We start from the raw sequence: 27298 nt of genomic DNA on the forward strand, positions 1-27298 counted from the left end.
AAAGGGTCTCACTAATTGCTGAGGTTGACCTCAAACTAGCAATCCTCCTGCCTCAACCTCCTGAGTAGCTAGGATTACAGGTGTGTGCGTACCAAAGCAGCAGGCCTGTTTTTTAATATTTTCAATCTGCAGTTGGGTGAATCTGCAGGTGCGACACCCACAGATACAGAGAGCAGGCTCATTCTATCGGTGGTTCTTTGCCTACATAGGGCAAATGTGCAACCCGGGGTTGACAATCTGCTCTTGAGCCTTCACTCCCTGCTCAGTCCCCCTCATTGTGACCTGCCTCTCAAACCAGGCTCTCCTTTCCCTTTCCTCAGCCATGGCCCCTATCCTCAATACTTAAAGTGCCCCACCACCACCTCCATTTTTTACCCAAGATGTCCGCACCTCCAGGGGACAGTGGGAGGTCAGGCCCACAGTAAGTCATCTCAGGATAAACCCAGAACACCTTCTGAAGGTCAGATTACACAGAAGCAAGAAACTCAAATCACTATCTTAAATTAAAACAAGCAATGTTATATTTTAAAGCCAAACACAAAATGGAAGTGAGATTGTAAAACTGATAGAGGCTTCAAAGAGACTTTTTGCACATGCACTTGGGGACTTTGGTGGACAGTTTTACACAGCACCACAAAGCCCCGACTGTCTGCACATAAAGCTACCCCTGTCCATACTGCAGATTTGGCTGCACTGGTGGCCGTGGGGGCTGGGACAGTCACAGAGCTTTTTATATACCCTTCTGGTATCCCACCCGCCTGGAAGTGTGGTACAGTGAAAAGAACGAGCATCCCAGGAGAGGCAGATGGCTTCAAATCCACCATTCACTCGCCTGATGAGAGCTGACTTGACCATTCCGGGCTTTAGTTTATTCAAACACCTCACAGAGCACGTGGTGAGTAATAGATGAAAAAGTATGATGGCTGGGGATAAAATAAATGTGAGCCTCCCACTCTGACACAGAGGAGACACTCAGTAAATAAATCCACATCACTGATTTTCATCTCCCTGAGGACGGGAGGGGGAGGAGTTGGAGCCAGGGACTGTGGCCAGGGATCCTGGGAGCTGTGACAGGTCGTCACCAGCTCAGGCCTTCTTGCTGAGCAAACCACTGACCTCACCCCTCTGTGCCTGGGGTTCATTCCAAGTCCTTCTCAGAGAACATTAGTTGAGCCCAGAAGCCTCCAATTTGCTGCCTAGCAAGGGCAGAGGCAAGACAGAGAAGCTGCAGGGCTTCAGCACTCGCCCTCCCGGGAAGGCACAGCTCCCCAAGAGCCCATAGCTTGGAACCCAGAATGGAGACAATAGAAGAAGCTGCCCAAGCCCCACAGAAGCTCCCAGGGGAACAGGCCCAGGAGAAAGAAGCCTTTGCTTCTGCCAAGGAGTTCTGAACCCAGCAGCATGTCACAGAGGAAGCAAAGACAGGGCAATGGGGGCAGAAAGAAGTTCAGGAGGAGGGACAGAGGGCAAAAGGGAAATAACCCTCCCTCCGTGGGCATCCACTAGGAGCCCCGCCTCATGACACCATTTCACAGATGAGGAACAGAGGCCCAGAGCTGAGGCGTGCACCCTCCAGGCAGGCAGCGTTCCCACAAGGACAGCTCTGCCTATCTACAAAGTCCATCCCAGGACACCCCACAAACAGAGGAGGAGCTGCACAGCAGCTGTCCCTCATTCTGCTGTCGGCACTCCCCACTTCCACAGCATCAGTCCCCTAAGCCCCTGGAGGAATCCAAGAAAGTGAGCCACTGTGTAGACACCACAGTGTCTCCTTCCCTCTCCTCTTCCTCACCTTCCGCCCCAGGCAAGGTTCTGAGCTACTGATAGTCCCTAGGGATGGCACGGGGATTGCAAGAATTCAGAAGAGGCAGAAAGACTCCCCATTCCAGCTAGACTTTCTGCTGTACCAGGCTGTCGTGCAGGAGCATTTCCTTCCTGCACTCTAGGCACGGTGCTTCTGCTGTCATCTGAGTACCTTGATGCCAGACGGGGCTGCCTCAGGCACTGATGTGTGGTCTCAAAGAGGTAGCTCAAGAAGCATCGGGAGACAGGGCTCCACGGTACACACCAAACCAGCCAACTGAAAGCGAGATGGAAGCACCTGGCCTGGACTCCCCAAGCCACAGAGAACCTAGATATTCCTCCAGTGGGCAACCCAGGGCCTCCCCCAAGCACTTACTCTACAGAGCAAAAAAAGCAAGCGGTTCCAGGTTTCTTCCACTGTGAATGCTGTTCCTGCCTGCCCCGCGTCTCAGGCCTAGAGGATGGCAGTCGACACAAGCACACTGGGGAAACAGGCCTGAGCTGAGGGCTATTCTTGGCCCCTGATTCTCAAGTCTGATGCGTAGTCCATCAGTCATGAGATGTGCCACCACCCACCCTTGACTAATAATCATCAAACATTGACACGTGCAACTGATTTGCTTTTACTTTGAGAAAGTCAACTGAAGTGGGTTCAAGATGACTCCATGACTGTCAGCCCCACCCACGTATTCCAATGAGCTTTCTTGAGAGAAAACTGGCGAGTGTGCAGAACCCTGAACACCCCAGGAGTCATTCATAGGATTGAAAACACTATTTCAGATGGTCAGGAGCTCTGAAAAGAAGAGGGGGGAAGGAAAAGAGCCAGCCAGCCAGCTGCCCCCTGGGTGCACTCCCAGTTGACCCTCAATGACACTTTGGCTTCCCTAGAAGCCATTTATAACATTCAGCCCTGGATCTTTTTGGTCTCACAAGATTTGGAAGCCATCTGCTACTTTCAGGGCTCCAGGAAATGCTGGAGCCCCTTGACAGCTGGTGTCACTACAGACAGTTGTCACCTCCTGAATAAGGTCCCATCCCACGCACAGAAGTTCTAAGTCATCTCAGTCCCCCACCCCACCCCCATGCTTCCCAAACTTGCTCATAGGTAGCAGGCCTGACCCAATATGAGGCCCTAGTGGGATGATGGCACTGATCTACAAAGAAGGATACCTCCAGCCAGTGTCCTGAAGAGGGCAAGGCCAATTTAGCTAGAAGCTGGGATCCTTGCTGACTTCTGCACTGGGAAATCTGCCTCTTCCTGGACAGGGAGGAAGAAGATTGAAGCTGAAGAGTCACACTGGAAAACCACAATTGGAATAGGGAAAACAGATTTTCCTGAAACAAAACACACCCAGGAATCTCTGGGGTCTCATTTTGGTACAGCACTCATATGTAGGGACATCAATATACAGGGAAGGACACAGTGGGAACAGAACCAAAATAAAACCCTGAAGTCAGCCTGCAACAAGCCCACCAAACCGAGAGCTGAGACCTCAAGTCAAATAGTCCCCAGGCCTCATGCTTGAACTGAGCAAAGGAGTCTGTGCCCTGGGGCTCAAGAGGCAGAGAAGGTTCTAGGACTTCCACCTGGCTTGGCATGTCCAATCCAGCTGGCTACACCAGGAGATAGACTGGGGCCAGGATGGGAGGGATCCACTCCACTCCTGATTTGGATTTTATCTCAGGAGACACTCAGGAGCTCTGGGGAACCAATCCAGCAGAGCCAAGACAGATGGCAACAGCAGCGTCTGACTGTAATACCTAGAAACAGCGCACAGGAAGTCACCAATGTACACATATGGAGCATTCCAAAAGTTGTTTGGAAGTTGGATTTTGAGTTGTAGAGAATGTCTTCTAACAGAAGCAACACTGAGGACAGATCAGGGCCACTGTTCAGGTAGACCATTCACACCACTAGTCCCATGTGCTGGATTTTGCCATGTTTGTAAGGATTTCTCTCTCACTGAGGTATGAAGCAGAAGGGTCACTCTGAGGAAGGGCCAGGCCACATAAATCTGGAGCACTTGAACCCACAGTTCCTGCTCTGTGCCATCCATAGGGGCACAGCTGTCCTAGTTGCTCCTGGGTTAGACTTCCCAAGGACAGATTAGATAAGAAATGTTCTGCTTCTGGTCCTTCACAACTATATATGCAAATCAAGAAGTCTCATGTTTAAATAGGTATCCTCTGCCGGAACAAAACTCAGCTGGGGCTGCCACATCTCCACCCATCTTCACTTCCAGACAGGAAATGGTCACATCAGCAAGTGCCTATCCCACAATTACCCTTTTTGATGCAACTTGTTTCTGCTTTTTAAAGTGTAGAAGTTTGGGGGCTGGGGTTGTAGCTCAGTGGTAGAGCGCCTCCCTGGCACATGTGAAACACTGGGTTCAAACCTTAGCACCACGTAAAAATAAATATAATAAAAGTATTGTGTCCATCTAGAACTAAAAAAATATATTTTAAAATTTTCACTTAAAAATTAATAAACAAAGTGTAGAAGTTTGGGTGTGGTGGCGCATGTCTGTAATCCCAGCAACCCAAAAGGCTGAGGCAGGAGGATTGAAAACTTGAGGCCAGCGCCAGTAACTTGGCAAGACCCTCCCTGTCTCAAAATAAAAATAAAGTGTAGAAGTTTCTGTCCTCTTCCACCCCTCCCTGGTGTGCTCCAAACTATGCCTACCTCTATGGATATCATCCCTTGGTGAGAGGTGCCTGGCCCCACATCTGAGAGGTCAGAGCCAGGCTATTGAGAACTGTCAAATCTCCCTGACTATGAACAAGGACTTCTATTTCCACATGAAAGAGATGAATTTCAAACCGAGGCACAAACAGAAGCCACAACACTTAGTGTCCAGTCCCTCTGAGTAAAAATCCCAGGGACTATGCTATCCTTAGAGTGAAGGGCAGCTCAATGTAGGGTAACAGACAGCAGGAAATCCCTGGCCTTTGGAGCAGGAAAAACAGGAGCCCAAGGAGCTGGTGGGTGGGCAGAGCAGAGCTTGAAGCCTAAGCCCAGACTGCTCCAACTGACAGAGTCTGGAATGTAGTCCTGCTGCCCAACACTACAGTTTCTCTCTTCTCTGGGCCTGCTTGTCTTTTTCGTGAAATAGGAATCATAAATGCCTAAGGGCTGGGCTAAAAAGTCTTCAAGACCTCTTTGAGAAATAAACTCTTTGACTATTCTCCTTCTGGAAAGGATTCTAGAAGGAGCAGAGCCTGGGGAAGGGAGCAAAGGGAGGCAGAGACCCTAGTCTGAAGCCTGCAGGTAAAACTCCTGACTGATGTGTTTGTACTTTTTAAGAAAGCTGAGTTAATCTGAAGAAACTGAGAGACTTCACGTGAAAACCAAGAATCCTAGCTCCTTTGGAGGAGCCAAAAGAGCTGGCAATACAGATGGTCCCTGACAGAGTGATTTCACTTAAAGTTTTTCAACTTTCCAATGATAGGAAAGCAGTACACACTCAGCAAAAAACACACTTCAGATTTTAAATTTTGATCTCTTCCTAGGCTGGTTACATGTGGTACCATATGCTTTGGAGATGGCTGGCCAGTGACAATGAGCCACACTATGACAAGGGGGAATAACTGATACTCTACTGTGTACTGTGTTGCTAAGCAACAACGTTCAGCAGGTTATGTGTATTAAGCCTGGAATTTTTGGCCAGGCACACCTGTAATCCCTGTAACTCAGAAAGCTAAGGCAGGAGGATAACGAGTTCAAAGCCAGTCTAGGCAACTTAAGCAACACCCTGTCTCAAAATAAAAAACATATAGAGCTGGGGGTGTAGCTCAGTGGAAGAGCACCCCTGGGTTCAATCCCCAGGACTGAAGAGAAGGGGAGTACATTTTCAACTTAAAATATTTTCAACTTATGATGCATTTATTGGGATGTAACCCCAACAGACATCGAGACACCCTCCACTGGTCTACTTTCCTTCAGGGTAATTATTAATAATGGCTGCCTTCTCTGGATGCAGCATGAAATCTAGTTCTTTTTCCTTTTTTTGCCTACTTCCTCCATTCACATCACCTGCTCAGCCTCAGCAGGTATATGAGTTTACAACAAATGTAGCATGGGTTTTGTTGCTCAACAACTTAGGTTCAAGTCCCAGCTCTACCACTTGCTAGCACAACACCTCTGAGCTCTTTCCTCATCTGTTGACTGTTTATTAGCGGCCCCTTATATCATGGCAATTATGGGATTCCCAAACCTCACTCAACCCATCTGGAAGAACAAGTAAGATAACGACAAGCAGGTCTGGAATATCAAAAGCATACAATCCAGATAGAGCATATTGCCTGCCTCTCCAGGCGAGGCCAGGTGACAGATGGGAGTTGAGTGTTCCACCCACAAAGCTGACATCACTGACTGCCCCACCTGAGCAGGTATGAGAGTGCCCAGTACTAGAAGCCATGAGCAATGGCAGCGAGGGGACTCTGAAAGGTATCAGCTGGGCAACTCAATTCTCCCACACTGCCCCAGCTCCACTTGTGAAGACACTGGGACCAGACCATTGGTGTCTATTACAAGGAGTCTGGTTAAAAACTTGAGAGGCTTTCAGGACCCAACCAAAACTTCAATCTCTCTCCCTGGCTTCAAAGTCATCTCCAAGTTCAAAGGGTTGCCAAGTGGGAGTTTCCAGAGGCCCCTATGCTCAGGGTGTAGGGAGCTCGGAGTATAAGACCAACACAAAGAAAGGTACTGCTCATCTTCCCAGGAGTCTGGCCCAAAGGCCAACCTCTCAGCCCCACAGCACTCCCAACAAACAGCTCCCAACAACGCAGGGTTCAGCCTATGGAGAGCCATCGACATGCCTGAGTGTCAGGCATGAGGAGTACCCACCTGCACCTGACCTGGCACTCCCGCCTTCATCTGCTGACTCAGTTTAGCTCCCCACCCCAGAGCAAAAAAAAATTCCCTATTCTCCTTTCTTCCCTTTCCATCTCAAAGAAGGAGAAGAGCCCCCCAGGAAAGGAGTTAAATCTTACACTAGAGGTCTGAACCTGGCATCCCTGGATGACTTTTGGGGGATCAGTGAACTACCTGAAATGACACATAAAAAATATTGTGTGTGCATACCTATTACATTACTCTGGGAAGGGGGCTTCCTATAGCGACAGTCCAAAGGGAATGGGAATCCACAAGGGGAAACCACTGCCCTGGATCAGAGCTAACAGTGCCAGCCCTGTCCCTTGGAACTCACTGCTTGGTCCTTTCAAGACAAGTCTGATCATCTGGGGCTGAAGCTGCCTCATCTTCACTTCAATCCCAAGTGACTGGAATTTCCAGAATGGATCTGTCTGCTCAATGGCCCAGGTAGCAAGCACTCCACTCCAGCAAGTCCACCAAAGTTCAGGAAGCACAAGTCCTTCCATCCCTCTCTCTGGAGGCTGCCTCACCTTTAATGGTGGCCCCACTGATGTCCACGAACACATGTCAAACACAGGGAAGACAAAGATACAGCGTCTGTCCCCAAGGCAGGCACACTAAATACTGGGAGACTATCAAGGTAGGAAGCACAAAGGGGTCAGTAGAGGACTTGAGGGAAGTGGAAGGAAGGGCTTTTCAGGCAAAGGTGAGAAACAGCCTAGGAAACAGCCTAAAGAGAGGGGAGTGAAGCTCAGAGTGCAAGTCCCAGCTTGATGGAGGGCAGTTGAGGGCCCAGGGCCTGCTGGAGCCTGGACTTACAAGGACAATCCACAGAGGGCAGTCAGCAAGGGAATGCAGGACCAGGCCTGCCTTTTACATCACTCAGACAGCCAGTGTGTGCAGAGAGGGAGGGAAGGGAGGGAGGCAGGGCTCAGCTGGAGGAATACCAAGAGTTGCAATGTTCTAAATGCAACAAGGTAAAACCAATGAGACCCGGGAACTGAGTGAATGTGGAGCAAGAGGGAGGAGTACAGGATGTCTCCCACATTTGTTTCCTGCAGGAGGATGGAACAGTCACCAGATGAGACAAGGAAGACTGGAGGGGAGCAGGGCCCAGGGGAAGAAGGTCCATGGGAGGGGTCAGAGTGAGGAAGACAGCAAGGACAGAAGTCAGAGTCAGATCAAGGACAGGAAAACCCACAGGGCAACCTGAGGGGGGCCCAAAGGCCTTTCTTCACCTGGCCTGAATCTTCACCTGAATCTCTCAGGGGACCAGGAAGAGCAAATTGCAAAATGACATGGTGTTCACTCTGGTTGCCCCTCTCTTGAAAATAAGTCATTCTGCCAGCCTTGGGGAAAGTTCCAGAGGATGCACATGGCCTGCTCAAGAAATGCTCAGCGTACTCAGGAATGCCAGGGCTCCCACCCACCCTCCGCCCCTCCCAACTACTCTGAAGCCAGCCTCGGTACCTACACACAAAGCTAGTACCTACACACAAAGCTAGCCCTATCTGACAGTCCTTCTCCAGGAAGAGAGGAGAAAGGCTGAGCACATTATCAGAGGAGCCAGGTCCTTCCTGCCACATGAGCGCACAGTTCACCGCTGGGGCCAACAGCCCAGGGCACAATCTCAGGCCCCAAGTTCTCATGGAAATGCCCTTCAGAACTGGCTTAGGGCCCCAGTCCAGCTGAGCTGAAAGACTTTACACACTGGAGGATAAGAGATGCACCAAAGTCCTAGCCCCATCTAAACTGTCATAACAAAGGTCATTCTACGGAGGAAGCAAAGACCAATGACTACCCTTGGCTTTATGGTCCAGGCTGTTTGAGTCACTTGAAAAATCCAATTAGGAAGAAGCAGGGTATGAAATCACAGCATGTACATATACACATGTATACATGTATGCCTCCTACCTCTAAGCCTCTCCCAAAACTACTGTCTTCTTTAGCAGGCTGAGTTCTTACTTATTCATTGAAACTCATATAGCTCAGTTTCTCTTCTGTAACACAAAGGGCCTACTTTGCCTTCCTAAAAAAAAAAAAAAAAAAGAAAGAAAGAAAGAAAGCCAAATCCCAGCTACTCAGCAGGTTAAAGTAAGAGGATTACAAGTTTGAGGCCAACCTCAGCAATTTAGCAAGGTCCCTGGCAACTTATGGGACTGTGTCTCAAAAAAAAATAAGGAGGGCTCGGGATGTGGCTCAGTGGCAGAGCACTTGCCTAGCAGGTACAAAGCCCTGGGTTTAATCCCCAGTACCGCAAAAATAAAACAGAAAAAAAGGAAATGCGTTCCTTTTATGCTGGGGGGCCCAAATCTTGGTACCATTTCCTCCAGGAAGTCTTTCCGGAACCTCATTCCTCACACAGAATTTGAGGCCCTTCTCCTTTGAGTTCCCAGATCATCATGCACTTCCAAACTGGTATCAACTGTATGCCAAACTGGTAGGAACTGCCTGCCACAGCACTAACCAGTCCACCAAGGGCAGGGAGCAATGCTTGTCTTCATCTCCCAAAGCCTAGCACAGAATAGGTGCTCCATGTAACGAATAAATGAATTGACAACTGCTCCCAAGCCATCTGGCTGCAGAGGTCTGCCTCCCTGCTTCAGTTCCTGCCGCCTCCTGGTCCTCCATGAGCACTCAGTACAGGCAAAGCACAAAGCAGGAGAGTAACACAGACCATATGGCCTGGGTCTTCCTTCTCTTCCATCCCAGGAAATGTCCCATTTACTGTGATCTAGTTACCACCTCCCCCTCCAACCAGCACCACCCCTACTCCTAAAAAAAAAAAAAAAAAGAAAGAAAAAAAAAAAAGAAATCAAAGGAATACTACACAAGACTTTGTGGCCAGAGTGCAGTCCCTTGTGGGCACTTAAGGTTTAAACTCGCTGTGTGGCCTGCCTAGCTTCCTTTGTGGTGGGGGAGGGGAACTATGAGGTGGGTTCAATGCATAGGAATGAGGGGATGGGAGGGAATGTGGGCACCAGGCAGAGTCAGGGGCTGGCACTGGGCAGCACCTTGGCTTGGTACTCAAGAAGGAAGAGGGGGGCATTACCAAGTGACAGGACAAGAAGGAAGAGAGAGTGGCAGCCCCAGCATCCTGGGGATGTGGTCACACCTCTCCCCATGGAGCAGAGGACGCAGAAGATGTGAGCTGGAATGTGCAGAATCTGTGAAACCTGCACTGCTGGAATGTGTTAGCAACACCCACCATGGGCTCTGCAGCCCAGAGACGCTGATAGCATCCCTGATTATCATGACTGCATCTGAACCACAAAATGTGCACAGATTAGTGAGGCTCAGGGGGGGCTCCATGGGCAGGGAAGGTAGCCAAGGAAGAAGATACATTTTTACAAGAACTATCACAAAGGAGAAGAGGAAAAAGTAATGTCACCCCAACATTTCTGTTAATTTCTTTAGACATTTTATTGTTGCTATTCATTTATTTTTTAATTATTTATTTTGGGGTGCTGGGGATTGAACTCAGGGCCTCATATATGCTAAACACATTCTACCACAGAACTACACCCCCAGACTTTTTTTTTTTTAACTTTCTTTTCTTTCTTGCTTTGACATGAGGTCTTACTATGTTAAGTTACCCAAGGTGTTCCCAAATTCCTGGGCTCCTACCTTAGCATCCCCAATAGTTGGGACTATAAGTGTATGCTACTGTACACAGCATACTTTAATTTCTTTAGACTTCAAAACACTCTTTGTGGCTGGGGTTGTGGCTCAGTAGTAGAGTGCTTGCTTGGAACATGCAAGGGCCTGGGTTCGATCCTCAGCACCACATTAAAAAAAAATAAAATAAAATATTGTGTCCAACTACAACTAAAAAAAAATATTAAAAAAGTCCTTTTACAAAGGAATAAAAAAATGCAAGACAGTAAATTTGAAGATAAATATAAAAGGTAAATAGAAAGTGAGATTTGTTATACATGTAGAAGTAAAACTTACAACAACAACAATACAAAAGAGGAAGGAAAAATGGAAATTTACTATTATGACATTCTTATATGTGAAATGGTATAATACGATTTGAAGGGAGGCTGTGATAAATTAAACCTACAAACTAAGAGCAACCACTAAAATAATTAAATAAATGAAATAAACAGTTAAATAAGCTAAGAGAGTAGGTAAAATGGAATCCTGAAAAATACCCAATGAATCCAAAAGAAGCCAGGAAAGAAGGAAAAACTACAGATGGCACAAACGGAAAACAAATGGCAAGATGGTAGACCTAGCTGGGCATGGTGGCACTCGCCTTGGGAGGCTGAGGCTGGAGGATCACAAGTTCAAAGCCAGCCTCAGCAACTTTGTGAAACCTTGTCTCAAAATAAAAAATAAAAATGGCTGGGGATGTAGCTCAGTGGGAGAGCACCCCTGGGTTCAATCCCAAGTACTACAAAAAATAAATAAAAATTAAAAAAAAAAAAAAAAAAACTTTTTAAATGTCAAGTGACCTCTTGAGGAAGAGGAAGGGCAGCTGCTGCAGAGCTCCAGGCTAGCCTCGCCTGTTCCTGATTCTCAACTGGTTTGCTCTCATCCAGAAACAAGCTGGTCAGGAAGCCATGTCACAGCCAAGGCTTTGGAAAGCACCATGGAACCACAGGTAGCAAGGCACAGAACAGGAATTACTCTGCAGCTTTAAGGCAAGAGCCCTGGAGAATGTGCGAGCTGATTTGATCAGAAGTGCAAAGAAAAAAGAATTTCCAAGTGAGAATCACTTGAGTGAGAGTCACCAGAAGAAAACTGTGGTAATGGTTCTAAGACATGGGATTGTTTCCAGATGAGGATCCACAAGCAACTCACTGACATGCGAATCCTCCCAAGATTGTTGAACAGATTATGCCCATCTGGGTTGATCCAGGAGTCCAGGCTGAAGTCACCACTGCAGATGCACCAATCAACTATTTTATCAAATTGAATATCAGGAAGGGAGGAAGGGAAGGAAGAAGAGATGAAGAGAAGGAAGGCAAAGGAAAGTTAAATTTAAGCGTTTTTGTTAATAACAGACCAGGTAAACTTCCAGAGAGGAATGTTATCAGACGTAAAGAAGGCCGTTTCATAATGGTGCGTGCCTGTAATCTTAGCAACTCAGGAGGCTGACGCAAGAGGAGCACAAATCCAAGGCCAGTCTCAGCAATTTAGTGAGGCCCTAATCAAATTAGCAAGACCCTGTTTCAAAATAAAATTTTTTTTAAAAATGGCTGGGGATAGGCTCAATGCACCCTGGGTTCAACCCAGTATCAAAAAAAAAGAATTGGAGATGAAGCTCAATGATGGAGCACTTGCCTAGCATGCACAAGGCCCTAGGTTCAATCCCCAGGACTAAAAGAAAAAAGAGAAAGAGAATTTTCTACACAATGAACATGTATAACATAACATTAATCGGTTTAAAAAAAAGATACTAAAAGGAATGTGAATGTAATTAGTTCTTTAAAAGACACATATTTATAACAATGTAAAAAAAGAACTTTAAAAATAATGGGGAGTTTTTCCAAAGGCCAAATGTAGGCTAGGGAAATAGCCCGGTTGGTAGAGTGCTTGCCTTGCATGCATAAGGCCCTGGGTTCAATCCTCAGCACCACAAACAAAGGCCAAACATTCTCTCTGATGAGTGGATGCTGACCCACAATGTGGGGCAGGAGACTGTGAGTGATTGGGCAAAGAGAAGGGAGGAGAGGGGCAGGGACATGGGGGCAGGAAACATGGTGGTCTGAGATGGACATCATTACCCTAGGTACATGTATGAGGCACATACAGTGCAATGCTACATCATGCTACATAGTGTACAACCAGAGAAATAAAAGTTGTGCTGCTTATGTACAATGAATCAAAATGCATTCTGCTGACATATATATCTAATTAGAATAAATAAATAAATAAATTTTTTAAATGTGGGGAGTGGGCTGGGATTATGGCTCAGCAGTAGAGCACTCAGCACATTCGAGGCCACATAAAATAAATAAATAAAGGTATTGTGTCCAAGTACAACTAAAAAATAAATATTAAAAAAATAGTGGGGAGTTTTTTATTGTTTTTGAAAATTTCAATTTTCAAAACTGATTTTTTAATTTTCAAAAAAAATTGAAAATTGGTATTCAAATAAGTATGTGTATATAAATATTTATTGAAGCATTTTTCGCAATAGCCAAGAGGTAGAACACAATCCAAATGTCCATCAACAGATGAATGAATAAACAAATTGTGATATAAATATACAATGGAATATTATTCAGCCATAAAAATGAATGAAGTATTGATGCACCCTACCACTTGGATAACCTCAAAAACATGCTCAGGGCTGGGGTTGTGGCTTAGTGATTAGGCACTTGCCTAGCATGTGTGAGGCAATATGTTCAATCCTCAGCACCACATAAAAATAAATAAATAAAGGTATTTAAAAAAAAAAAAATTCTGAGTGAAAGAAGCCAGACTCAAGAGGACGCTTATTGTAGGATTACATTTCTATGAAATGTCCAAAACAGGCAAATCTATACTGACAGAAAGTAGAGTAATGGCTGGCAAGAGCTGAGGGAGATGGAAGGAAAAGGACTACTTAATAGGTATAGGGTCTCCTCTGAGGGTGATAAAAATGCTCTGGAACAAGACAGAGGTAGCTGCAAAAAGTGTGAATACACTAATGCCACTGAATTATAAACTTCAAAATGGTTGATTTTACACTATGTATATTTTGCCTTGGTTAAAGAAATAACAAAACAATAACAATGAAGGGTTTGCACTTGATATGCATGTCAATATATTTAAAAATATACAGAAAATGGTTGGGAAAGATACACATCAAACAAACTACTAACAATAGTTACCCCCAATGTGGGAAGAAGAAAGAGATTTCACTTCTGTACATTCCTTTCATAGCAACTTGTATCTTTTTAACCTAAATGACATGAGAGCAGTACAGTGGCTCGTGTCCATGATCCCAGAACTCTGGAGGCTGAGGCAGGAGGATTCCAAATTCAAAGTCAGCCTCAGCCACTCTGCGAAACCCTGTACCAAAATTTAAAAAATTAAAGGGCTGGGAATGTGGCCCAGTGGTTAAACCCCTTTGGGTTCAACCCCCAGTACCAAAAAAATAAAAAATAAAAAGACATGAGAAAGGTAATGGGGGTACTGAGATGCTGAGTTCTAGAGAGGACCCCAAACATTCCAGAAAAGGAAGAAAGCCCAGGCCTGATCTGCAACCAAGTATCCCAAACAAGTACTTTCTCCCTGAGCCCAAAATATATCCATCTGTAAAACAAGAGGTTGAACTTGACAAGTGCTTTTCAAAGTTCTTACACTTTTATTTAAAGCCACAAAAAGCCCTTTTGCAACCGTAGTCTTAGATGGAAGCCCAAAATGAAAACAGACCAAAAAAGAAGTGAGCAGAGCTCTGACAGAGAAGGTGATGGCCCAAGACCCCCAGTCACAGGAACGAATGGCGCCCTAGGCTCCTCCCAGTTCTGAATGTACAGAAAGGTCATGTTGGCTGATCCAACCAACAGAATATTCAAAGAAAAGTCTCACAGTCAGTCAAAACAGAGAGGGGAGAAAGGACAGAGCCAGGACAATGTCCAAAGGAGCTGTCAACGATGTCTTCAATATCCAGCCACCAGCAAACCACGCGTCCCCTAGAGGGTAGATGGACAGTGACACCCTGGCCCCATGCTTGCTTTGCCCGAGGTCAGGCAGAGAGCAGCTGTCTCCTGGTCAGTGTTCCTGCCGCTCCCGGGGCAACAAACAGGATGTTTGGAAACAGATGACCACAAGTGACCACAGGCAGCCATGACAACAACCTCCAGGTGATGCTCCGCTTTTTCTCTGACTTGTTTCTGGCTTGTTTCCGGCTTGACTGTCTCGGCAAACCAAGCAAAATGACTACACGTGCTGACTTCCAAGAGAGGGAAGGGGCGGGAATTCTTGGAAAGTTCAGGGGAAGAGGCCAGCTGAGGTGGTGAGGCAGAGAGAAGAGAAGGCTACAGCTATCCAACAGCTACCTCCCCACAAAGACACAGCTGATTCCGAGGGTGAAGAAACCACAGATCTACTCCTGGGGACAGAGGACTCTCCAAGACAGGCAGAGTGAGACCAAGCAAGCTCAGGAGGGCAGCTGGGGTGGGTCTCTGAGGAACAAATACAGTGTTCCAGGCTTCATGGCTGCTCCTTCACACCCACCCCCAGAAGCCAGCCCAACCCACTGTCCCGAAGTGCATGAGAGACAAGAAATCACCGCAGCTGGCCAGTGGAGCCAGGAATCCACAGGGGACACGAAGTCCAGAGAAAACCAAGTGCAGGCCACTGGACACTCCCATTCCCACCTAAGGAAGAGGAATGCTCCTGGAAACGGAGACAGGAAAAGTCTGGCCAGCACTCTCGGAGCCAAGCCAAACCCTCAGAGAAGCCAGGGAGACCCACCTGCTCTAAAGGGCATGGAGTCTCCAGGCCAGCTTCTATCTAATGGCTGTGCTTGCTCACTAGATACCTGCCACAGTTCACAGAAAACCAAACTCCATTTTTCTATAACACTAGGAGCCTCAGTGGCCAGCTCACCCTGGGAGGTTTTATGGATGTCACAGGATGTCCTAAGAGTGCTAGGAGAAGCCCGGGGCTGATATGAAAGAAGATCCCCAAGCAGCTCACTGTGATAGCTCTCAAGTATTAGCATTAGATGAGCAATCAGTATCAACCAAGCCGCTAAACAACCTCCTCCCCCTACCACTTCCTCCTCAAAGCCACCAAAGAGGCTCAGGGGAAATGAAATGTCACAAAACCCAAACCTATCCTAATACCACCAGCACCCGGGTTAGACCATTTCACCTTCAGATCAGAGCCCCAAACATTCTCTAACCCACAGGGCCACAAAGTGTCCTATTACATTGTTTCAGAAAATAACCAAAGTCAAATTCCTGCCCTAAGCAGTGGAATGGCCAAGCGTACACACACATGCATTAAGGGACCACCCCCAAGGCCACAAAAAAACAGGGCCAGCAGACATATGAAGTGGAAGTTTGAATAATGGGGGTGACACTGAAAGCTGAACCCACGGAGTAGTGAGTGTCTAGATGATTCCAAAAACAAATGCTAATCATTACCATGTATGGAGCACTTTGAAAGTATTTCAGGAAATGCACCCGTTTCATAAATGAAGGGACCAAGGTTCAGAGTGTAAAGTGACCTGCTGAGGTCACTCAGAGAGCAAGTGGCAGCATCCATACTGACCAAGGTATGGCTGATAGCAGAGCCTGGGTTCTGCCTGTGGCATCAGGCTGCCTCCCCACTGGGCATTAGGAGGATTTTCCCCTCAGATTCTCCAGACTGGAGGAAGCGGTTTGCTGGAAGTTTGGAATTACAATGGGTGTCCTCACTTCATACCCATTTAATCATCAACCACCATCAAATATTTATCAAGCAACCACAGAGAGAACAGAGCAGTACTTGGTGGTTAGGAATAGTTGAAAGGAGGTTAAGATTCCTGTCCTCAAGGAGCTTACGGGGCAGAGGGGACACAAAGGAAGCCCACTTCACAGAGGTCTGTCAAGCTATATCTACACGAGAGGATCAACCCATTGGCTGGTCTCACTCAGGAAAGAAAAGCCTTCGGAAAAAAGGTGGTTTCATGGGTGGGGCTGAGGCTCAGTGGTAGAGCGCTTGCCTAGCATGTGCTGGGTTCAATTCTCAGCACATCGAAAAATAAATAAATAAAATAAAGTCATTACGTCTAACTACAGCTAAAAATATTTTTTTAAAAAAAAGGTGGTTTCAGGGCTAGGGGTAAAGCTCAGTTGGTAGAAACACAAGGTCCTGGGTTCAATCCCCAGCACCAAAAAAAAGGTAGTTTCACCAAGTTTTTAAGGAAAGATGACATGAGGAGACAGAAGAGGGGAAGGATGCTAGTTTCTGCCCCTTGGACAAATATCCAGCACTCAAGCTCTATGCATGGTATGGCCAAAAGTCAAATCTGAGTGAAGAGAATACAGTTCAAGAAACCCCTAGATTTGGTAGCTGTGTTTATTTTAAATTTGGGCGGGGGGGGGGGGGGGAAGAAGAACCCTCCCAAAGCAGGGCCAGGTAAGCATATGTAGGAGGGGAGTTGGGTCCAGAAAGAGACAAACAGGAGGGCTGGGGCTAAGGAGGGTCAACCAGTGGTATAATAGGGATGTGCATCCAGTGTAGCCAAGCCAGATTTTTCAAAAGAAATGATACATATTTTGAGATGTGATCTCCTATTGCTCTAAATATTGGCAACTGATTAGGAATATTTTAAATACCAGGAAGGCCAAACACAGGTCTTCGGATCAAATCCAACCTGAGTTTCCTATCTCTGTCACAGGGTTTCCAGTATGAAAAAACAAAAAGAAACTGGGTCTGGTGCCAAAAGACCTAGGTTCAAGTTCTTGCATCATTATCTGTGTTGATAATGATGGGTGTGTCCCCTTCCCCTAACTCCTCTGAGCTTCAGTTTAGCTTCCTCATTTGTAAAAAACTGCCACCTACCTTAAAGGGTTATGATTAAGTACATGAAAGTGTTCCCTCAACCTTAAAGGGACACATACATGTCACCATTTAATACAGGCCAGGAGGAGAGAGGGGGCCATGATGGCGATATCAGACAATAGATGAGGCCTCCAAGAGAGTAGAAAGGAAATGAGTTGGGTCCATGCTGAGGAGCAGAACGGAAGAATCTAGACAATAGAAGCCACGTCAGGGGTGGAAATAGAAATTTGGGAGTTGGCAGTACACACGTTATAAAAGAGGTCATGCAAGTAGATAATCGGACTTAGATACCTAGGGAAAAACAGGAGTCCAGAGAAATCAGAATCACCCAAAGATATCAGAGAAGCATCAATTAAAAAAAAAAAATGTGGAAAGGAAAAAAAATCGGAAAAGAAGGCAGAAAAGTTCTGTGGAGAAAGTTAAAGGGAGGGGCTGGGGATGTGGCTCAAGCGGTACCGCGCTCGCCTGGCATGCGTGCAGCCCGGGTTCGATCCTCAGCACCACATAAAAACAAAGATGTTGTGTCCACCGAAAACTGAAAAATAAATATTAAAAAAAAAAAAAAAAGAAAGTTAAAGGGAGGGGAAAATACGGCCACTAAAGAGTGAGATGTGTGTCAGAAAGTGTGGAAGAATGGGCCAGGCTGTGTTGAAAATAGAAAAAGTAGTGAAGTAAAGAAGTGAGGAAGGAAGAAAGATAAAAAGAAGAAACCAGAAGAACAAGGGGGGGGGGGGGTCCAGGCAGGACCTTCAGATAGAAACCAGGAGGTAGCATAGGTCACAGACAGCTACACTGATGGCAGATGGGTGGGGGAGAGAAGGGAATGTGGCAGTGGGGTAAAAAGTGAGTGAGCAAAGAGACCTGAGGGTCTCACTAGTGTGTGTGAAGCACCTCCATGCTCCTCACTCCCTCGGCCTCCCAGCGTCCCAGAAGGCAGGCACTGGGCCCATTTTACAGCCTACTTCCAATATGGTTTAGGTTTTGTTGGAAGAGGCCTAAGTCTCCATAGCACATTCAAAAGACACACAGGGGCTGGGGATTGAAGCTTGGTGTGAGAGCGCATGCCTTACATGTGCAAGGCCTTGGGTTCCATCCCCAGCAACACACACACACACACACACACACACACACGCACGCACACGCACATGCACATGCCCAAATGAAATCAAGGAGCCTGAAGCTCCTTGAGCTGCACTAGGAAGGACTCCCCGGAGGCTTCTGCCCACCTTGCTCAGCTCACCCAGCGACCTACAATTCAAAACAGCTGGAAATGTGTGCCCTGCGCTCCCCAACAAGAAAACAGAACAGAACATGGCTGTTTCTGCCAAGCGGAGTTCTGAATAAGCTGCATTCCATTTCATTAAAACAATTACCTGAGCCCCAGCCAAGAATTACATAAAGCTTCCTCCCAGCACCTCCCCTCCCTCCATAAAACACACATCATGCTGCTCTTCACACAGGCTGAGTAAGGCCCTGATACACGCTCCCAGACCCCATGATTCCCCCCAGGTGTCCAGCCTCTGTCTGCATCCTTCCAGGCTGACAAATGTGAGGCTCACAGAAGACCTTCCCATGAAGCACTCCCCTCCCAAGGGCCTGCTGGCAGCCCAAAATGTTTCTAGTAATCACCAGGCCCTCAGTTCTGCCTTTGAGCCTTGGGGGCCACTGGTGCCAGACTCCAACTATTTCCCTAAAACAGATGGGAGGCTCAAGTGGCCAGTTTTGAGTCAACTCAAACTAGAAAAGAAGGATGTAGGGAGTGGAGATTCCAGGAGAGCGAGCCTGAAGGCTAGAGAACTGGATGGGCCAGATCTGAGCTGCAAGCAAGAGTTGCCCACAGGCTAGTGGTGTTCCTTGGACATAGATAAGAGATTCATGATGTGAAGCAAAAGGCATCTTCTCTCCTCCCCCAGGGCTCCAGCTGCCCAAAGACTGTTTGTGCTTTTGTAAAGGCTTCCGGTGCATCCCACCAGCCCAAACAATACCTTCCAACTCCAACCCAAAATCAGCATCTCTCTTGCCCTGACCCTGGTCTGATTAATGTCACTATACTCAAAGTAACTACTGAACTGACTCCACACCAAAGGAAATGTACTGTCTCTCTGGTCCTATCATTTCTTCTGCATAGGTCACAGCACTGTGCACCCACCTCTCCAGCTGACAGTCAGTAGTCACTGTCACTTGAGGCCTCTCTGGCCCCTGTTTCAGCTCACTGTTCTGTTGACCACCTGTGCAGTACCAGGAAGCTAAGAGTCACTCCGGCCAACCACAGGTGGACACAGGCCAGCTCTCTGGGCCCAGCAACGCAGAGCCCACCATGGAAAAGCAGGATTTATTACTTTTTTCAATGACTTTTTATCAGGAAAATGTCTAAACATACAGAGAAGTTAAAAACTATTACAAAGAACACCCTTGTACTTTCAGCTTAGATTCCACTATTAACACTTTGCCATCTTGTGTAAATCTCTCTATACACACACACAACTCATCCTCCATATTCACAGGTTCCACATCTGGAGACTCAACCAATAGAGCACTAAAAATACTCAGGGGTGGGGGCGACTGCATCTGAACTGAACACATACATTTTTCCCCTTGTCATTATTCCCTAAACAATACAGTATAACAACTAATGACATAGCATTTACATTTATATCTAGAGATGATTCAAAGTGGACAGGCACCATGGCACATATCTCTAATTCAAGCAACTCTGGAGGCTGAGGCAGGAGAAACACAAGTTCCAGGCCAACCTCAGCAATGAAAAGAACTGGGGTTCAATCCCCACTTCCAAAAAAAGAGAAAGGAAGTATATAGAGGATGTGCGTAGGTAACATGTAAATACTATGACATTTTATATAAGAGACTTGAGCATCCAAGGATATTGGTATATGAGGAGGGTCCTGGAACTGATCCCCTGCAGATACCAAGGGATGCCTGTATGTATGTGTGTGTACATGTGAGCATGTATTTTCTTTTACTACGTTACTTAAAACTACATTGCAGACAACTTGACATTTCACTCTTAAATACTTTAGCACGTACCTAACAATATTCTCCCATAAAACCACAATACCACAATCACACAAGAAATAAGCATTAAAAGACCATCTTTAAGGGAAGACTTGGCCACTGAGGCTCTGCTAGGCCTGGCCAACCACACATTCTGCCTGCCATTGGCCCAGCGTCCAAGGCCTCCCTGGAGAGGGCAGCTCTGAGCCCCACTGGTTGGGCAATCAGTTAGTTAGCTGGAAGATTTACCAGGATAAGAATGCACACTGAGGCCAGATGTGAGACAGTGATTGGAGGCTTCAGGAGGAGACAAACCTGACCTCCCATTTTAGTAAGTTGCTTTTTCAACATTCCTGAGAAAACTCAATTTCCTAATTCTTCTCCTCCCTCCTTCCCTCCCACAAGACATCCTCCATTCTCCATCCTGACATGTTCAACATCTTCCTCTGCTGGAAACAAGATGATGGCTCCAAGCGGTAGTGAATGTATGTACATCTGAACAAAGGCAAAGAGAGTATCTGTGTGGGAGAGGCAGGAACCGGGGGGACAAGAAGACTTCTGATTCCCAACCAGAAGTGGTGGGCGAGGGGTCTAAGAGGAGTGACCCAGCCTCTCCCAGAAGCTGTGCTTTAAGCCCATAGCTGTGTCTCAAGGGTGAGAGGTGCCTGGACAGGCAGAATGGGGTCCTACCCTAATCGGGAGACTACCACCAGCACCCTCTGTCCCATCCTGAGCGTGGTGTCCCCAAGAAAGGACAAAGGAGAGGGAGGATACCACAGATAACAGGAGGACAAAAGTGGAGAGACTGAACAGAGAATGAGGAGTATGAGAAACAGAAAAGATTTTTGGTGTCCCAGAAATGGAAAGCAATCAAATCAATAGGACAAAGATTAAATATGGTAGCATGAAAAGAACTATAAAGAATAGTTGGTTATAAGTTTGATTCTGCAGACAAGCTGAATTCAAATCCTAGCCCTGCCTCTCACTAGAACTTGGGCAGGTGGGCTTCCCTCCCGGCTCCTTAGTTTCCTCCTCTGTAAAATGAGTACTACTGTCACTACTAATACTAAAATTAACAGAACCTGCCCCATACAACTGACATGATTCAATGTGACAGTCCCCAGCACAGTGCCTACACATAATAAGAAATAAATAAAATTTTTGGAAGCCCGCTTTCTCTCTTTCTAACTCCCTCTCCCTCTTCCTCCCCCTTTCCCCCCTCCCTCTCTCTCTGCTTCCTGGTTGTCATGAGCTGAGAAGCTTCCATCTGCCATGCCCTTGTACCATGATATTCTGCCTCACCTCAAGTCCAGAGCAATGGAAAGTGCCAATCACAGACAGAGACCTCTGAAACAGCGAAACAAAATAAACCTTTCTTCCTCTAAAAAAAATTATAGAAAAGAGTTATTCTGTAAACACTGTAAAAAAAGAAAAGTATAAAGCTGGGCATAGTAGTACACACCTATAATCCCAACTGCTCAGAAGGCTGAAGCAGGAAGATGGCAAGTTCAAAGCCAGCCTGGGCAACTTAGACACCATCTCAAAATAAAAAGGGTTGGAGATGTAGCTCAGCAGTAGAGCACCCCTGGGTTCAATCCTGAGGACGAGGAAGGAAAGGAAAGCAAAAGAAAAGAAAGAAATGGAAAGGATGGGTCAGGCATAGGGTATACACCTATAATCCCAACACTCAGGAAGCTGAGGCCAGAAAATTACTGGAGTCCAGGAGTTCAAGACCAGCAAAATAGCAAGACTCCATCTCAAAAAATAAAAGTATTCTATAGATATTTATTTTATTAATGAAAGCACTAAGATTAGGACAACCCACGGAAAGGCTGGTATGAAGCTGAGAAGAATGTCTTTCAACATCTCTGGCCTAGGAACATGGTAAAGACCAGAGAGAAGATCCAAAGGCCAAAAACTATGTGCTTTGAATAAATGGGGGAGAGAGGTACCCAGAGCCTCAGCTGTAACTCTGGCCCTCCATGAGGCCCTCTGGTCAAGGATCCACCTAACCTGTTTAATTCATGGCCATCACTAGGGAACAGGAAAAGGAATACTGAGATATTCCCTCAGAAGACCTTGACCCCATACTAATGGAGCTGAGGCCCCCTAGGGCACTAACCTCTCCACTCCATATCTGAAAGGGCACCTGCTTAAGAATCAAACACACCATGGTTTGAATCCCAGCTTGGTCTCTCACTAGCATCCAGCTGAGGAAGCACCCACCAGGAGGGTACCATCACTCCATAAGCAAATGCTGCCTCTGCCATAGGCCAAGCAGCTGGGTGCCCTGACCCTGGCCTAACACACAGAGGCATCACAGACAGGCAAGCCCAAAGTACAGACTTTCCATGGAAACAGGGAGGTTCCAAAGCCCGGAATGCCCTAGGCAACTCCCCTGCCCCCCTAGCACTGCCCCCAAGGACAATGAGGCACTGTTTTCCAAAGGGTCAAAACTGCTGAGAAGCTGAGAGAAGACATGTCCAGATTCCAGCAGCAACGCGGCACTGCCAACAGCTGGCTGTCCTGTCCTCCCCCCACCACCCGCTAGTGAATGGGAGGCAAAACTATCAAGTCCTGAACTGGACCCACCCTTTGCCATACATGCCATTTCCTAGGGATGCCCACAGAGCAGAAATTTTCAAGATAACTATTGAGTAGTCAGCAGGCCTTGTGGCTCATCCCCTGGCTGGTCACTGGCACCTACTGCCTTATGATTAAGATTACCAGATCTGGAACTGGATCAGCCTGGATTCAAACCCCTGCCCCACCACTGAACTTCCCTGAGCTCAGGTTTCTGCATTTGGAAAGCAGAGATAAAGCACCTCCCTCTTGCACAGCTGTAACAGACCTTGAAAAGTTCTAAGTATGTTGCTTTTCTCCCCTAGAGCACACATGATCATGGTTAGGCCACAGCAGGGGTCACACACTGTCCCCCCTCTCCCCGTTCATTAGGAATGAGAACAAGGTGGGAGAGAGGAGTCGGGGCAGAAAACATAATCAGAGCACATCGCAGTGTTGTGGGAACTCTGTCCAGGAAACTTCGGCCAGACCCGAACAGAGTGAACTCCCAGCCAAACCAACATCTAAACAGTAATGAGAAAAGCCACCAAACAGCCACCCAGCAGCCCGAAGTGGAGAGAACACACAGAGAAGGGCAGGACATGCTGTGTTTATGTTTTTCTGCCCAAAGAGCTATAAATTTGTAACTTATTAAACAGCACATGGTGATTCTGTCACCAGCCACTATGGGGAGGGGAAGAGTTCTCCATTTTTTTTTTAAGACCAGAAAACAAAGTCACAAAGAGGGCTGTGCTCCCCGTAATCCTGCCACAGGACAGACCAATGTAAACTCTCACCTGTGTTAAGGACCAAGAGACTCACAGCTGAGAGCACTCTCAGAAGCAAAATAAAAACAAGAGGCCTGGCCTTTGTGTCTACCCTAACTAAAGAAAACAGCTGACAGGCAGTGTCCAGAGCAACCATCCAGACAGCTGACGGGGCCTAGGCTCAGAGGCAAATTCCTCTCCCCTCCTGCACACCCCATTCCTCCCACCCCAGGCTCCAGTCAGCCAGGCGTGGCTGGCCCCCTGGGAACACAGGCCAAGGAAGTCTGACAGCCCAGATCCAAGCAACTGGAGAGTCTGGTGGACAGGGGGAAGGGGGAGCAGCGCAGAAATCACAGGTGGCAGCCGTTGCCCACTGCAACCCCTCTTCAAGAGCCTACTTGCCCCCGCCCCAAGAAGAAATGTTTCTTGGTACACAAGAGCTGTAGATCAAGGAGCTAAGGAAGGGACTTCCACTCCTGCTTTTGCCATTTCATGACTGTGTAACCTGAGGTGGGAGAATCAGCCTTTGTCCCAATTTTTTCCATTTGTAAAGACAGGTAGTCATGATGGTAATGGCCTCAGAGAGATCTCCCAAAAAGATTGTGAGGATGGGACAAATCCAGGTATAGAGAAGTACTCCATAAATAGCAAGTTTCAATTCCTACAATCCTCTATGCCAGTACACTCTCTTTCTTTCAGAGACTAACTCAGTTTCCTGGCCCTAAATGGAAGACCGTCAGAAGACAGGAATTCCGGACTTTGCGAACTCTACAAAGACTTTCTCAGTCCTTCAAACAGCCAGGGGACTGTCCAGAAGCAACAGAACCCCACCAGCATGTTAGAAACTGTAACTCTGCTCCCTAGTTCCCACTGGGAAAGCAATAAAGACCTTCAGATCCTGATTCAAAGCACATCCCCAGCCTCCATTCAGCTTAGTTATTTTTATGTGAACAAAAATACCTGCCTGGAATCCATGCCAACCTTGAGTACATTGGAAAAATGGGTGCCAAGCCTGACCCAAAAGCAGAACTATGCTTGGCAACCATTGCACTCTGCAAAACAGGCAGGACCCTACACCTCCCTCAGCTCCAGGGCCTCTTAGGGGATCCCTGACCTCGCAAGGAAGCTACAGGGAAACAGTCGAGTCCAATGCATACAAACAGCAAGTCTTAACTTAGTGCCCTGTGCTGCATGGGAAAGCCCCATCAGTCCTATCTGATGAATCTGCTCCTCAGAGCTTGGGACAGAAGAGGCATCAGTGGTCACACAAGCCACCCACAGTCCATAGAGGGAAGACAAGGGTCCTACAGAGAAGAAACCTTCCCCTCGCCTCACCTCTGCATCTCCGAAGGGAGAGACAGACATTGAATCTTCCTGTCTGGGATTCATGCCACTCAAGGCTTTCCTAGAACCCTGGCACCAACTCCCTTGGGTTTACAGTTGGCTTCCAGGAGATACTTTCTTTCCCCTGTCCTAATCAAGACTGGGCTGAAAAGAGCAACCTCAGATCTCCAATAACATGAAAACAGTAAAACTCTGTTCTGGGCGTCCTGTCCTCCTTACCTGCGTAGCTCCAGCAGCACCTGATGCTAGGAGTGGGGGACCCTGCCAGCCAGGACACGTTCGCGACGGTACACCTTGCGACCCACTTCCCACCTCATTCCTCTGGCATTTCACCGGGGCCTGGGAGGGGTCATGACTCCCCATCTTGCCCCTCTAAGGTGGGGCGGTCTGTGATTGGACAGCTGGTCCCTACAGGGAAATGGACCACTACTGGATCCATGAAACCTTGTGACCAGACTGAGGTGGGGGCTTAGTGGTTAGGAGAGTAGACTGGGAAACTTGTCATTGCATTGGGGGTGTGGTCATGCATTGCTCATCTCTAGTTGATGAATCCGACTTGTACAATGAAACTGGTGGGCTCGGAGGGACTATGCCTGAAGCTGGGGACGGCCCTGGAAGGAGTGAAAGCGGATCCCAGAAATGCGAGACCAGCCCATGACATTGGGCAGCTGTCCCTAGGGATGGGCAGGGGATACCTGCGGTGGGGGTGGGGAGCAGTCTGCGTAGTGAGGGTCCCGCACCTGAGAAGGCAGCCTGGCCCAGGGAGCGGGTCCCCTGCCTGAGGAGGACCGAGTGGGTCCCCGCGGGGTGAGCTGGTACCTGGGTCGTATCTGGGACATGGGGACGGGTCGCCGAGGTTGGGGGTCCGGAGATGGGCCGTCCCCAGGTGAGGGGCGACTGCTGAGAGGACCCCGGTGGGATTGGCCTGGCCCAGGACTCAGGCCCAGCTCGGGATCCGGCCTCGCGGAACCCCGGCCAGCAGGGACTGGAGCCGGGTGTGGGCCGCCGGGGGGTGGGATTCCGCGGCCCCTGCAGCTCGCTCGCGCCCGCCGGGCCCCGGGCCGCGCGCCCTTCGCTGCTTGTTCCCGCGGCCTCCCGCTCACTCACCGAGGTCGTCCATGGCGGGGCAGTCAGGGCCGGGAGCCGGCTCCGCGTCGCGCTCTCTGCCCGTCCCGGGGCTGCTCCTCTCCGCCCGGCAACTTTTCCGCCGCCAGCGTTGGCCCGGAACGGAACGCGCTGCCGCCGCGCGCGTCCGCGCCCGCCTCGTGCCCCGCCTCCAGTCGTGCCCGCGGGCATGTTGGCCACGCCCCGTGCGCACGCTAGCCACGCCCCCACCGCCGGCCCGAAAGCGCACACCCAGCCCGAGCGGGGGCTGATGCTGTGCGTGACAGCGGCGCCCCCTCGTGGCCGTGCTGGCCGACCGGAGATTCCCTGGCAATCCCAGCCTTGGGGCCCAGATCCATTTTTTTTTTTTTTTTTCAATATTTATTTTTTTAGTTGTAGTTGGACACAATACCTTTATTTTATTTTTATGTGGTGCTGAGGATTGAACCCAGGGCTTTTCACGTGCTAGGCGAGTGCTCTACCGCTGAGCCACAACCCCAGCCCCCAGATCCATTTATTTTTGAGGTTATGTATCCCTTAGTCTTCAGAGACTTTGTCAAAGTTCTGCATGGGCCAGGAGGAACCCCACGTTAGACAGTAAAGGGAAAACTACAAGAAACACTGCCCAACATAGTTTCTTGAGGGACTCTACTCCCATCACTCAGAAACTGGGTGATAATAACAGTTGGAACCTATTGAGTGTGTGAATAGACAGATATCATAGAGCTACTATCTAAATGAATTCTGAGATCAGTTTTAGTATTATTCTATTTCCAGTCCTTTCCTGCACTTCGGAATGGGTGATGGCAATTTGTCAATTTTTATATAAAAAATGCTCTGCAACCAGACATGTGCAGTGACGCACACCTGAATCCCAGCAATTCAGAAGGCTGAGGCAGGAGGATCACAATTTGGAGAACAGTTTCAGCAACCTAGCAGGAGGACCCTATCAAAAATTTTTAAAAATAAAAAGGGCTGAGGATGTAGTGCCTCTGAGTTCAATCCCCAATACCAAAAAAAAAGCCTCTAAGCACAGTGTCCAACTCTCCTTGTCCTTCAATAACCCAGCTGCCAGGTCCTTCTCTGTCAGGTCAGGTACCCCAGGAAGCACCCTAACTTTTTAGGGGTGACACTTATGAAAGAGGAAGGGAAAAATAGAAAAAATAGGATTGGGCAAGGAGAGGCTTTATCTGACAAAGACTGGGCAGCCCAACAAGAGCTGCAGAAACAAAAAATGAAGAGAACCCATTTGTCAGAAGTGTCCAGGTTCCAATACTCTCACCATGAAGATGCCCAGAAAGAGTGGGGCCTTGCCTCGAAAGCACTGGACCTGTAAACC

General features: G+C 47.8%; 1 protein-coding gene across 7 annotated transcripts in view; it reads right to left on the minus strand.

Moving 5' to 3' along the window:
• Window positions 1-26120, minus strand: part of Pxn (paxillin) — a 47173-nt gene extending 21053 nt beyond the window's left edge. For all 7 annotated transcript variants that reach the window (XM_046456442.2, XM_046456441.2, XM_046456438.2 and 4 more), the window contains exon 1: window positions 25963-26120. In XM_046456442.2, the coding sequence (XP_046312398.1) occupies window positions 25963-25975 (13 nt within the window). In that variant the 5' untranslated portion in view covers window positions 25976-26120. The remainder of the gene's footprint in view (window positions 1-25962) is intronic.
• Between the last annotated feature and the right edge of the window lie 1178 nt (window positions 26121-27298).

Source organism: Marmota monax, unplaced genomic scaffold (genome assembly GCF_021218885.2).
Source record: "Marmota monax isolate L192 unplaced genomic scaffold, Marmota_monax_Labrador192_F-V1.1 WCK01_AAM20220418_F8-fsc00185, whole genome shotgun sequence".
NCBI classification, from domain to species: Eukaryota; Metazoa; Chordata; class Mammalia; order Rodentia; family Sciuridae; genus Marmota; species Marmota monax.